A 12,248-nucleotide genomic window follows, 5' to 3' on the forward strand; every position below is an offset into this window, starting at 1 on the left:
GAGCGGCTGCCGCGGACCAAGAAAGGGCTGCGAGCGAAGCGGTGCCGCGGTCGAGTTAGGGCCGGGGCAGGGGAGTAGTGTGGAGCTGAGGCGAGGTGGGGCGCGGGGTGCCCCGGGGGGGTCCCCCGTGCCCCAAGTGGGGCGGAAGCACGCGGGCTAGCTGCCGAGGCCGGCGGGGAGGGAGGGCGGGCGGTGGCGCTGCGCCGGGGAAGAGTGCAGACAGCGGGGTGCCGAGCCCGGCGCAGGCGGAGAGATTGGGGCGCCCCCCTCCCCGCGGGAGGAGCCTAGTGCTCCTCCGCCATCCCTCCCCCGCGCGCCAAGCTCGCCTTCTCGGCGGGCTGCTGAGGGAGCAGCGGGGCGGCGGTACTCGGGCCAGACCAGGGGGAGCGGCGGGGCCGCCGCCCCCGGGACGGGCGGGCCGGGGGCGGGCTGTGAGTGAGGCGGGGCGGGAGCGGGGCGGGGGGGCCCGCGGGCGCCAGGGCGCGAGGGCGCGGGCGGCTGGGGGGCGGGGGAAGCGCGGAGAGCCTAGGAGGGCAGGCGGTGGCGGGGCCGACCGCCTCGCAGTCCGCTTCACGCCGCCGGCCCACGCCGCAGTGTGTTTTGTGGACGGCACCTTCCCAGACAGCTCAGTAGAGCCCAGCTCGGCGCCCGGCAACCTTCGTCGCGATGTTCCGCCGGAGCTTTAATCGTTTTGTAAGTACACTCGCTGCGGCTCCACGCGTGCGGTTTGCTTGCTCGCCAGCCCTTCGCTGGGTCCCTCGGAGCAATTTTCTAAGGGGATAATTGCATCTCTGGGAGCCACCACCACCACCCTCCTTTAGATTTTAACTGAACCACGTTGCCCGGGCGGCCGGGGTGGGGAGGCAGGTAGGGCTCCCAGAGTCCCCCTCCCCCCGGACAATTTAACCAGAGCTTCCCGGGGTGTTGCAAACTCTGTCTCCGACGGGGGGCCGCCCTCCGGCCGCATGGTGGTGGGATTCGTGGAGGGACCGGTCCAGGGGCCCCTCCGTTTGCCAATTAGTCGAAAATGGCGTTTTATTATCAGGGAGGTTGCGTTCTTTTGTTTCCTCTGCCACGAGCACATGGAGGTAAACCTAGACCTGTCACTGTGTCCCAAAAAAAGACCTGGGGGTTGAGGCGGCTGGAGGCGAGGGCAGGACTCATCCTTGCCCGGGGATCGGCCGGGCGGGGGTCTGCTGACCAGAGGCCGAGCAAACTTTGGAGACCCAGCCTAAGAACCTCACCTTTAGGGTATAATAAGAGCGAAGGCGATTGTCAGAGTGGGCTGGGTGGATGTGGAGACGCGAGGAGGCTGCACCGCGGCGTCTGAAACCTCACCGAGCACTGAACGCCCCGTACATTGAGCCCGTGAGAAAAAGCAGGCTCCGGCTGGATTCCTCCGTCCACGTTTACCTTGCAAATCCCCAGAAAAGGGAACTGCATTTCCGTGGGAGTTTGGCATTAGGGAAAAGCGATTTCTGGCTACTGACTTTTTTTTGAGTAACCTGTTTACTCCTAGAGAGTACATTAAGAATGGAGCAAAGCCGGGACCATTTACTTCTATGCTGCTATTTGTAGCAACTTCCTTAATTTCAAGAAGATGAGGTGGCGGGAATAGGATTTTATTTCTGCCAATGATGTGAAGGAAAGGGCTCATCTGTAAATTTTGATTTTTCAGTCGTTCAGAAAAATGGTTGAGTGCTGTGCGCTCCCACCCACCCCCATTAAAATACATGTTTGAGAACTTGTCGATTTGGCCCTTTCCATGTGATTATTCCTTATCAAAGCATTGCTAACATTTTTCAGGCGTCGGATGAATTTGCTCTCATTTTTTTGCTGCATTTGAAACTTTCACAAATGAACACTGGCTGAAAGAAATAATTGTACATCCCTTTTGAGGATATTATCACAGTAGTTCTATGTTAATGTTTTTCTAAATGTTTACCTCACCCAGAAAGAAACCTGTCTTATGAAATTGGAGCAGATTACCTGTGGCACAGAGCAAAAGAGGTTGTACATATCAAGAATCTTGAAATCTATAGGAATTGGCTTGTACTGGATGCTTTGCCAAAGCAAGTGACTAAAATTGGTTTCTCACATTTAGCCTGAGAAGGTACAAAAGCATTGTACTTCATAGTTCTGTTTCACATAGATTCTTGTGATCTCGGAGTGTTGTTTGGGGCTGACAAAAAGGGAAAGGTGACAAAGAGAGCTAATTGTAATAATTGGAGAAGGTTAATCTTTTCCCAGGGCACTTGAATAGTCGAAAACAACTGGACTCTGGTTCCTAATGAAGTCATTATCTTAAAATTGAGGTGCTGACATCCCCAGTGTGTTTTTTAAGGATTTGAACATTTGAAACCATACAACCCAAGTGTTGGTCTAAAAGCCCCCTTTGCTTTTCTTTTGCTAAGAGTGATCTGCATTGTATCAGAGTCTGTAATTAAGCAGTGCTGGCCCAGGAAGCTAGGGCATGCAGTAGAATTTGCAGCAGTCGTTGAGGTGCCAGCCTGCAGGTTTAAGGCCAGTACTTTGCATCCCCGACCAGGATCTCTGCAGAGAATCACTTACACGCACACTGAAATGAGCTTTGACCTCATTGTTCGCCTGAAATACCCGGCTGCTCACATTTTCCTACACAACCATGACTATGGTAAGTCTTGGGAATTTGTACCAGTGCAATAAGCTGGAAGGTTCTCAGGAGTTGTAGCTGAGCCGTAGGCCTAGGGCAAGGAATTAATCTGCAAACCATTGGACTGAATGTGAATTATGGTATTGAATACTCATTGCTAAAGAACGAATTGGAAATTGGGGAGGGGGGGCAAATTTTATCTCCCCTAGATCAGTAAGTCCGCTGTCCTCATCTTTTGCCTGGTAGAGATTATTTGAAGAGCACTTACATTTAAATCACTAGAAGGCTACAATTCAAGATTTAGGTTGTACTTTGAGACTTGCACAGCAATGTTGATATAGTCCAAGTTGTATGCTGTCTTATGATGGCTTTCATATTTCACAAGTGGGGCTGCGAATTCCTTTCAAAATTGTTTTTTTTGTGTGTACCTATATGTGTCTAAAATTGACTTTGAACATGACAGGAATTACAGTGGTGGTGATTGTAGTTGCTGGTCACTGAAAACTAGATATATGTTGCCATAGGGCTTTACATTTTAAACCTGAGGTGGAAAGTAAGTATCTCTTGGGAGTAGCATCATCTTCTATGGCTCAGTAGTGTTTGCTGAATCGTCTTAAAAATGCCATTTATTTCTTCAGGTTCTCCAATTTCAAGCTAAAAGAAATAGTACTTCATTGTATTTCTTAAAGACATGGCCTTGACTTCTTTTTTTTCCAATGAATTATGACTTTTGGTAGTTTTGAGGTAGAAAGAAATTTGGTGGATTTGGTGTAGGATTTTAGGGTTTAGGCATGTAGGGGGTGTCTTAAAAGATTTAAGAGTTGGGTGTCTGAGTATAATAAAAGCACCATCTGTTCCCAATCAACATCTCCATTTTCCATAAATACAATAATAAATAGTAGCTTTGTCTATACAATGTATTTCCTTTAAAGGCATGCCTAATTGGAAGTCTGGACTAGTTGAGACTTAGGGGTCAGGGACTTTTATGTTATCCTTTTAACTCTTCATGAAATTCCTAGTGATTACAGTAGCATTTTTTTTTTTTTAAAGATTGTATTTATTTGACAGAGAGAGAAAGCTAGTGAGAGCATAAGCAGGGGGCTGGGGAGAGGGAGAAGCAGCCTCCTGGCTAAGCAGGGATCCTGACTCCAGACTCCATCCCAGGACCTGATCCTGAGCCAATGGCAGACGCTTAACGACCAAGCCACCCAGGCGCCCCTACAGTAGCATTTTCACATGGGTTTTAAAGGCTTAATGAGAGGCTAAACAATGTGAGTCCCCCCCCTTTTTTAAAGAGATGTTTTATTTTACATAAGCTCCACACCCAATGTGGGGCTCAAACTCACCACTCCTAGATCAAGGGTCCATGCTCCACCGACTGAGCCAGCCAGGTGCCCCACCCCCAGACCTTTTTGACATTATTTCAGGCTAAAGATTCAAAATTAGACATTCCTTGATAAAGTAGGTTCAGGAGAGTTGGCCAAGTAGGTGCTGTCAATTTAGCTTGTCAGAGTGATATTAAACAGGCATGAATTTCTAGGTCATTGATAAATGAAAGCTTAAATTGTGAGTGTAAAATACTGGAAACAATTTGTCTCTGATTCTAGAAGCTCTCAAACTGCTTTGGTTCCATGAAGCATGCAGCATATAGTGATACCACACAGAAAATGTCGTCGAATCAAAGAGGCCCAGAACTGGAAGGCAATTAGACTGCATAAGGTGGAATGAAAATTCAAAATAAGACCAAAAATATTAAAAATAATTAATGAAATCGGTAACTAATTTATTACTTTGAGTCCAAGGCAAGGCCAGTCCAGTGAAGCAATGTTGGAGGCAATTAATAAAATAATTCAGGTAATTGCTGTTGTCTTTTTCTTTTTCTTTTTTTTGTTTTTGTTTTTGGAGCAAGAAGGTTCTCGGTTTCCTCCTTCAATTATCAGGGTAATTAAGCTTTTGTTCCCCCTGTTTCACTTCACTAAAACCCTTGCCCTGACATTGCTGAGCCTGGAAAATATGGATGAATTCATTTTATTATGTTTAGAAATTTACTCAGATGTGTGTATTGCAGTATTTTACATTCACACAAGCCTTAGAAGTAGTCTGTGCATCTTGGCTTCTACCAGGTAGTTCATACATGGCTGGATTTTTTTTTTTAATTCCAGCATACAGTGTTCCATTAGTTTCAGGTGTACAGTATAGTGATTGAACACTTCCATATATTACTCAGTGCTCATCAAGATTAGTGTGCTCTTCATCCCCTTCACCTATTTCACCCATCCCTCCATCCACCCATACATAGCTAGGTTTAACAGTTGAATTTGACCTTACTAAAAGCAACATTTTTTTATCTTACTGTAATTTCCTTTTAACTTGTGTGGCACCCTAGATCAGTTTTTTTTCCTTGATCAGTTTTTAAGAATTAAGCCCTCATGCCCTAGGGCATCCATTGCGTATAATAAACTGTATCCTATGCATGCATCCGCACATGAGGAATTCCAGTTGAGAAAGGCTGCCCTAACCTGAAAGCTGGTGGGGGCAGAAACAGCATTGTGCCAGGTGCATAGTAGGAGTTCGATAAGTATTTTTTGAATGAACAGCTTTTATGTGTTCCACATAAATAATAACTATCACTTATAGACAGTGATATTTAGAGCAAATTCCTTCTTATGAAGAATAATTAAAGAATGAGTTCTAGTTAATTGGGTATGATATTGTGATTTGTAAGAAGACATACATATTTGGTCTCCGTCCCCATTTCCGGCACAGAGCTCCTAAAATCCTTGGAATTTCCTGTGATGACAGCAATAAAGGTGCCTTTTGTTATGTTAATGAGGCGACTTTTTAGAAAGCACCTCTGGTTGGGGGCTGGTTGCCTGGGGATCCAACCTTGTGTTCAGAGGGTTGGAACTTTGAGTCCCACCCCCAGACCTCAGGAGGGTAGAGGGCCTGAAGTGTGAGATCTCTCACCAATGGCCAATGAGTTATGATACCAGTCCTGCCTCTGTAACAAAGCCTCCATAAAAACCCAAAAGGACAGGGTTTGAAGACCTTCCAGGTTGGTGAACATGTGGAAATTTGGGGAGAGTGGTGCCCCTGTGAGGACGCGGAAGCTCTGCACCCTTACCCCAGACCTTGCCCTGTGCTGCTCTTCCATCTGGCTGTTCCTGTGTTATATCCTCTTATAATAGACCAGTAGTCTAGTGAAATGTTTCTCTGAGTCCTGTGAGTAGCTCTAGCAAATTAATCGAACCTGAGGAGGAAGCTGTGGACTTGTGTGTGGTGGCTGAAACCCTAGGTGGGGGTCTTTGGAACCTCCAGTTGGCAGTCGGGTGGTCAGAAGCACAGATGTTAATGTGGACTTGAGACTGGCATCTGAAGTGTGGGGAGGTGGGCAGTGTTGTAGGATTGAGCCCTTAACTGGAGCCATCTGATGCTATCTCTGGGTAGATACTTCCAGAATTGAGTTGAATTGTAAGACACCACAGCTGGTATCTGGTCTGAGAATTGCTTGTTGGTGGAGGGGACCCCCCCCCACAACACACAAATTGGAATTGAGTGATCAGAACCTAAACATTGGGGTATACCATATACTGATTACCAATTTTCTAAATACTAGAATAAATACACCTAATGCCTAAACTATACTGACCATAGTATAATCTTTATTAGATGATTGTGTTATTTTATGATCTTGTAGAGCATTATTTCATTCAACAAATATTCACTGAACACCTACTCTGTGTAGGGCACTATGATAGGCCCTGTGGACACATGGGTGAGCAAGTCAAAGGCCCTGTCTTCAGAAGCTTTCATTATCATTATTACATGCACAGCTATAGAGAGGACATGGTGACTACACTATCTCCAACACATTTATGACGTACCACGAAACTTGATTTTCTTTCTTTTTTTTTTTTTTTTAAAGATTGTATTTATTTATTTGACAGAGAGAGACAGCCAGCGAGAGAGGGAACACAAGCAGGGGGAGTGGGAGAGGAAGAAGCAGGCTCCCAGCGGAGGAGCCTGATGTGGGGCTCAATCCCAGAACGCCGGGGTCACGCCCTGAGCCGAAGGCAGACACTTAATGACTGCGCCACCCAGGCGCCCCGAAACTTGATTTTCATGAAGAAGTTACTGTTGTATGCTTACTTATCAGTTGTCTTTCTACCAAAAATAGAGTGTATAATCCCATTATATTCCTGGTTGTTTGGATTTCAGATAAAAAGGAATTTGTTGTGTTTGACCCTCGGATATGACCTATACGTGGCACACTGCTCTTCTGCAAATAGATGCTAGTCTGATTCTGTGTAAGGTGGGAAATCTATTTAGGGATGAGTCTCTATTACTTGAAATAAATACTGTTTATTTACTATTGAATTATATATTAAATAGCCTGAAAACAAATTCGGTCCTTTTTTCCTGATTTTTTTTTTTTTTTTTGATTAAGCAACATAAAATTCTGAAGGTCTTCTAAATACCTTCTATAAAGGTTTACCGTTTGCTCCTGTTTATGACTGTGGCTCATTATTCAACCCTTTATTAGTGGGCAATATTGAGTGCCTACAAATCAGGTAGTTTCCAGTGCTCTTAATGAACTTTTAGCAGAGGTAAGATTTGGGCAGGTGAAGCTGGCCATTTTCATACTGATGCAGCTCTCCAAACGAGCTTGTTTCCTCACCTACTTTACCAGTTAACCACCAGCTGGGCAATGTGTTCTGGTAGGTAAAGGATGGCCAGTGGCCCCTGGGAGAGCCATGACTAACTTCCTTGTGTTTGGATGATATGTGAAGAACTAGCCCATGAGTGAATTCATATACTGGTTTATGGGGAAAATCATCAAGGCTGATTGCTTGTCTAATATGGTTGATCAGTTCTTCCCAGGGCGAAGGCATGGGACACAAAATAAAAATACTGTTTTGTTTTGTTTTTTCCATCGAGGAGGTGGAGTTTCCTGTACATCTGTAGTGCTTTATACGGATTAATCTTTTGCATCTGGACTCTGAGATTGAGAGGAATTTTCTAATTGGGTGGAGGGAGTTCCTGGGCTTCCATAAGTGAGTTAGGTGCCGTTTTCAAGTTTATTTCTGTTCACTTCACACTTAACCTTCTTGGCTTAGAACAGGGGTGGATCAGTGGTGATTGTAAAACAAACATTAGCATGGCTGCAGCATATGTTAACACTACTGCAGTTTAATGATGAATGAGCGCTCAGCATTGCAGATATGGGTGTGGGTTGCCCTATGCCAGCACATTGGCAAACAGCCCCTCGATTACTGCAGTGTATGGATGGATTGCTGGTTTGGCTGACTTCTTGATTATCTGGCTTATAGATAATGTTGGACCGTGGATATCCAGATTTGGGAGGTTAATCTGTATTTGTGAAGTACACATTGTCATCACATTTTTTGCCCCATATATATTTAATAGAATATAGGATTAGTGAGGCCTATCCTGTTCAAGCAGATATTTCTTTTTTTAGCCTCCTTCATTGTATGTTTAAGTATTATGGTGGCTTATTTTTCTAGTCTCTTCTTTGTCTAGGTATTCCTGAAAAAATCAGTCTTCTTGATAATAATCTTGCAGCTAGTGTAGCTTCAAGTAAAACAGTAGATGCTCAATAAATACTTCCAGTTTTGTTGTGAACTGAATTTTTTTTTAAGGTTTTATTCATTTGAGAGAGAGACACAGAGAGCACAAGCAGGGAGAGAGGCAGATAGAGAGGGAGAAGCAGACTCCCTGCGGAACAGGGAGCCTGATATGGGGCTCAATTCCAGGACCTGGAGCTCATGACCTGAGCCGAAGGCAGACACTTAACCATCTGAGCCACCCAGGTGCCCTGAACTGAATTGTTAACACAGTCTGAATCTGTAGTCGCAGGTGAAAATGATCAGAAAAAAAGTAATACTTTCATGCCTGCTTGAAAAGTAATCAGAAAAACCTTAGCGTTTACATGAGGCCGTTTTCCTAATTCAGAAGATTATTTGTAGTACCTCCCTCTTCCTTGGCCATACATAAAAAGCTATAATTAATATACTGTCCTCAACTTCTAAAATTATAAGCAAATTTATATATTTTTTGTTAAATGCCGTTCATAAGCTTATATTTTCTGTTGCCACCAGCACATCAAGTCTTTTCTGAAAAACAAAGCTGCAGTGTTTACTCTTCAAGAGCTGTGTATCTTTTGACTTTCCCTGGTAAGTGTGCATTATTTTAATTCAGGATATCACTTAGTATTTGGTGCTGGGAATGTAAAATACTTTCCTGTTTGCACCTCATTGCCATTAGTTGGGTGGATACCTGTAGCCAGAAGACAGCAGACCAGATGAACTATAGAGTTGAAGGGATTTGGAAGGAGTTTGTTATGAAAAGAGATTTAGTCTTGTTAAAAGGGTTGGTGCAAGTTCTAGTTCTGCCATTTACTGCCCAGCTTGGGAAATTGGGCACTGTGGTTCATAGACATCAATGCATTGATCAAAATGTCATCTTTGGACTCCTTGCATAAGAATCATCTGGGGTGCTTATTGTAAACAAATTCTAAGGACTCAAGCCTCCTGAATCCGAGTCTCAGGTGATAGGTCCCTGAAAACTGCATTTTTAGCAAGCACTCCAGATGGTTCTGAAATTCACTAAAATTTAAGAACACCAATGTCATAAACATTGAAATATTTATTTTCTGTATACATTCTCTGTTCACCTGTCTGAACTTTACTTTTCCTCATCAACAGAATGAATGTAATACTTCTTGAGGTTGTTGGGAAAATGTGTGGTAGACTATTGCACATTATTCCAGTTGTGTCAGAGGTCCCCAAAACCACTCCCAGGTTTCATGGTTTACTGGCAGAACTCATAGGACTTAGCATATAGTGGTGCTCACAGCAATGATTTATTAAGAGCAAAAGGATACAAAGCAAAGTCAGCAGAGGGAAAGGGCGCATGGGGCCAAGTCTGGAGGAAACCAGGTGCAGCTTCCAGTGGTCCTCTCCCACTGGGGTCACACAGGTTGTGCTTAATTCCTCCAGCAACGAGTTGTGATAACTTGTATAAAATGTTGTCTACCAAGGAAGCTCATTAGAGACTCCGTGCCCAGGGTTTTTATTGGGACCTGGTCATGTAGACCCCCTCTGCCTGGTATGTGCCAAAATTCCAGACTCCCAGAAGGAAAACAGGATTTAGCATAAACCATATTGTTTGTGTCAAGAGTTTAAGCACAGCTGGCTACTCTTAACCATTTAGGGTGGTGGGAACCTTCCCCAAATCCAAATCCCCAGCTGGATAGCAGCTTTGTAAGCAGGCCTTTTTTAAGAATAGCAGTCTCAGGCCTGCTATATTAGCTCTTTCCTGCACATTAATGTTACAAAATACTGGTATTTTTCAATGAAGGGAAATGACTTGGCCATGGTCTTTAAGCTAATCAGCAGAGTTGAGACTGAGACTCAGCAATCACCACCACCTTTTCTTTGCTGCACGCAGCCATGCTTCTGGATTACGGGTCATCGTTTTTCATATTGTTGCATGCGTTCACTTTTTGACTTTTTGTCACTTGCAGCAGAAGAGCAGCCTGCCGCTGGTAAATTGATGCCCCCAGTGGGGGAGCCAGGAAGTATTGATGTTTCTGCCAGTTTAGCGTCAACACTTGCTGGTTTCCTCTCTGGAGCATCACCAAGTTCGTGGATTTTCATTTTCTCCTGACTTTTGGATTTTCATGACTACCCCTCCCCTCCTTATTCCATTCATTTACCCATAGTCCCGACACTCATTTGCATCATTACCTCATTGCATTCTGTACGTGGCTAGCTGTTAGCTCATAGGCAGCTGACTTAAAAATTTGGGGGTGGGAGGTAACACAATTCAGAGTGCAGGCATACTGAAGAGTATTTTGTGAAGGATGACTATATAGGAAAAACCTACCAAAAGAAAAAAAAGGAATGAAATTCTTGGGTTAATAAATGAATTTTATGGCAATACTTATAAATATTGTTTGAATCCAGGAGTGTTTGGTTTTACAGTCATGAAAAACCCCAGGGATATCTCTGTTTATTCTTAAGTTTTTTTTTTTTTTGCTGTTATCAAAAAGGAAAATTAATAATTGTTTTATGATTTGGGCAAGGAATAAATCAGGAACTCGTACTGAAAGATGTAGTAATCCGACAAATCAACAGGGAGCAGAAGCCAGGAGCGAACTGTCACAAATAAGTAACAGCTGGGTAGAGCAGATTATGTAAGTGACACCTGTTGTGTAAGCAGTGGGGATGTTCTTTAAGCTTCACAATTAATGTAGTTGGCAATAGTATGGATTAAGGGATCTATATTATAGTGCAGAATTTACTCTGGCTTCTTTTCTGAAAAGATTCATATGAATCACACAGGCTTCCTTTGAACACTCATGCCCTGTGTGTCCTGTAGAAGTATATGTAAGGCACAGCCCTGCTCTCCAGTAGCTTGCAGTCTATTAGAGACAAGCTAATGTGCAAGACCAGCCTCCCTACAAGGCATTTGGTCATCGATCAGTGCTGCTCTCCTTTTAAGAGGCACACACAGTAAGTGTGACGGACTTTCAGAAGAGGGCGCTGAATCTCACTCTGCTGTGGCTGGGGGAGGGATTGGTAGAGAAGGTAGCATATGAATTGGGTGGTAAGGGACCCAGAGTATTGAAGTTAATGGAATTTTTGGGACGGACAGCCTCATTACAGGAAGAAGCAATTACCAGAGCAATTGGGCCAAGTTATTGCTTATGGTGCTTAGAGCAGCGGAACCAGTCAACGTCGAAGGCACAGGTTCCACCTCCATGCTGGAGAAAGACCAAAACCTTGGTCTTCAATGCCTTATGTTTGCTGCGGTGAAATTTAAACTTTAAAAAAGGGAAAACTAAAAATGGAGTTCAGGCAGCTTTTGGTCTTCAAAACAATAGCTACAGGAATCTTCCTGTAGACTCTTCTGAAATCCATGACTCCAGTGATGGTGGTCATCGGTCTTCTGATTTGGTGTGGGAGCCATAAGGTAGGAACTAGGATGGAAGCATCTGGGGTAATATTTCAAGACACTGCTTCATGTAGTATATAGTTATTTGACCTGCTTATATAATGAGTGCATACTTTCAGAAACTTTTACTATGTGGGGACGTTGTGGTCGATAGTTCATCATCTTGAGTACTGATGGTCATTTATTATTTTTTAAAAATATTTTATTTATTTATTTGACAGAGAGAGCACAAGTAGGTAGAGGGGCAGGCAGAGGGAGAGGGAGAAGCAGGCTCTTTGCTGAGCAGGGAGCCTGATGCGGGGCTCAGTCCCAGGACCCGGGATCATGACCTGAGCCAAAGGCAGACGCTTAACTGACTGAGCCACCCAGGCACCCCACTGATAGTCATTTATAGGCATACCCGGTTTTTTTGTGCTTTGCAGATACTGTATGTTTCTACAAATCAAAGGTTTATGGCAACCCAGTGTTGAGCGTACCTGTTAGCACCATTTTTCCAACAGCATTTGCTCACTTTGTGTCTCTGTCACATTTTGTTAGTTCTCACAGTATTTCAAACTTTTTCATCATTATTATGTTTGTTATGGTGATCTGTGAAGTGATTATGACTGGCTGAAAGCTCAGATGATGGTTAGCATTT

At 44.1% G+C, this 12,248-nt stretch overlaps 1 protein-coding gene across 5 annotated transcripts in view; it reads left to right on the forward strand.

The window, feature by feature from the left end:
- The first annotated feature begins 477 nt into the window (after nucleotides 1-477).
- ATP11C (ATPase phospholipid transporting 11C (ATP11C blood group)) overlaps nucleotides 478-12,248 on the forward strand; it is a 176,351-nt gene continuing 164,580 nt past the window's right edge. For all 5 annotated transcript variants that reach the window (XM_045805124.2, XM_087859692.1, XM_045805122.2 and 2 more), the window contains exon 1: nucleotides 478-693. In XM_045805124.2, coding sequence (XP_045661080.1) covers nucleotides 667-693 — 27 coding nt within the window. In that variant the 5' untranslated portion in view covers nucleotides 478-666. The remainder of the gene's footprint in view (nucleotides 694-12,248) is intronic.

The sequence above is a fragment of the Ursus americanus genome, chromosome X (genome assembly GCF_024610735.1).
Source record: "Ursus americanus isolate L20-20 chromosome X, mUrsAme1.1.p, whole genome shotgun sequence".
Taxonomy (NCBI): domain Eukaryota; kingdom Metazoa; phylum Chordata; class Mammalia; order Carnivora; family Ursidae; genus Ursus; species Ursus americanus.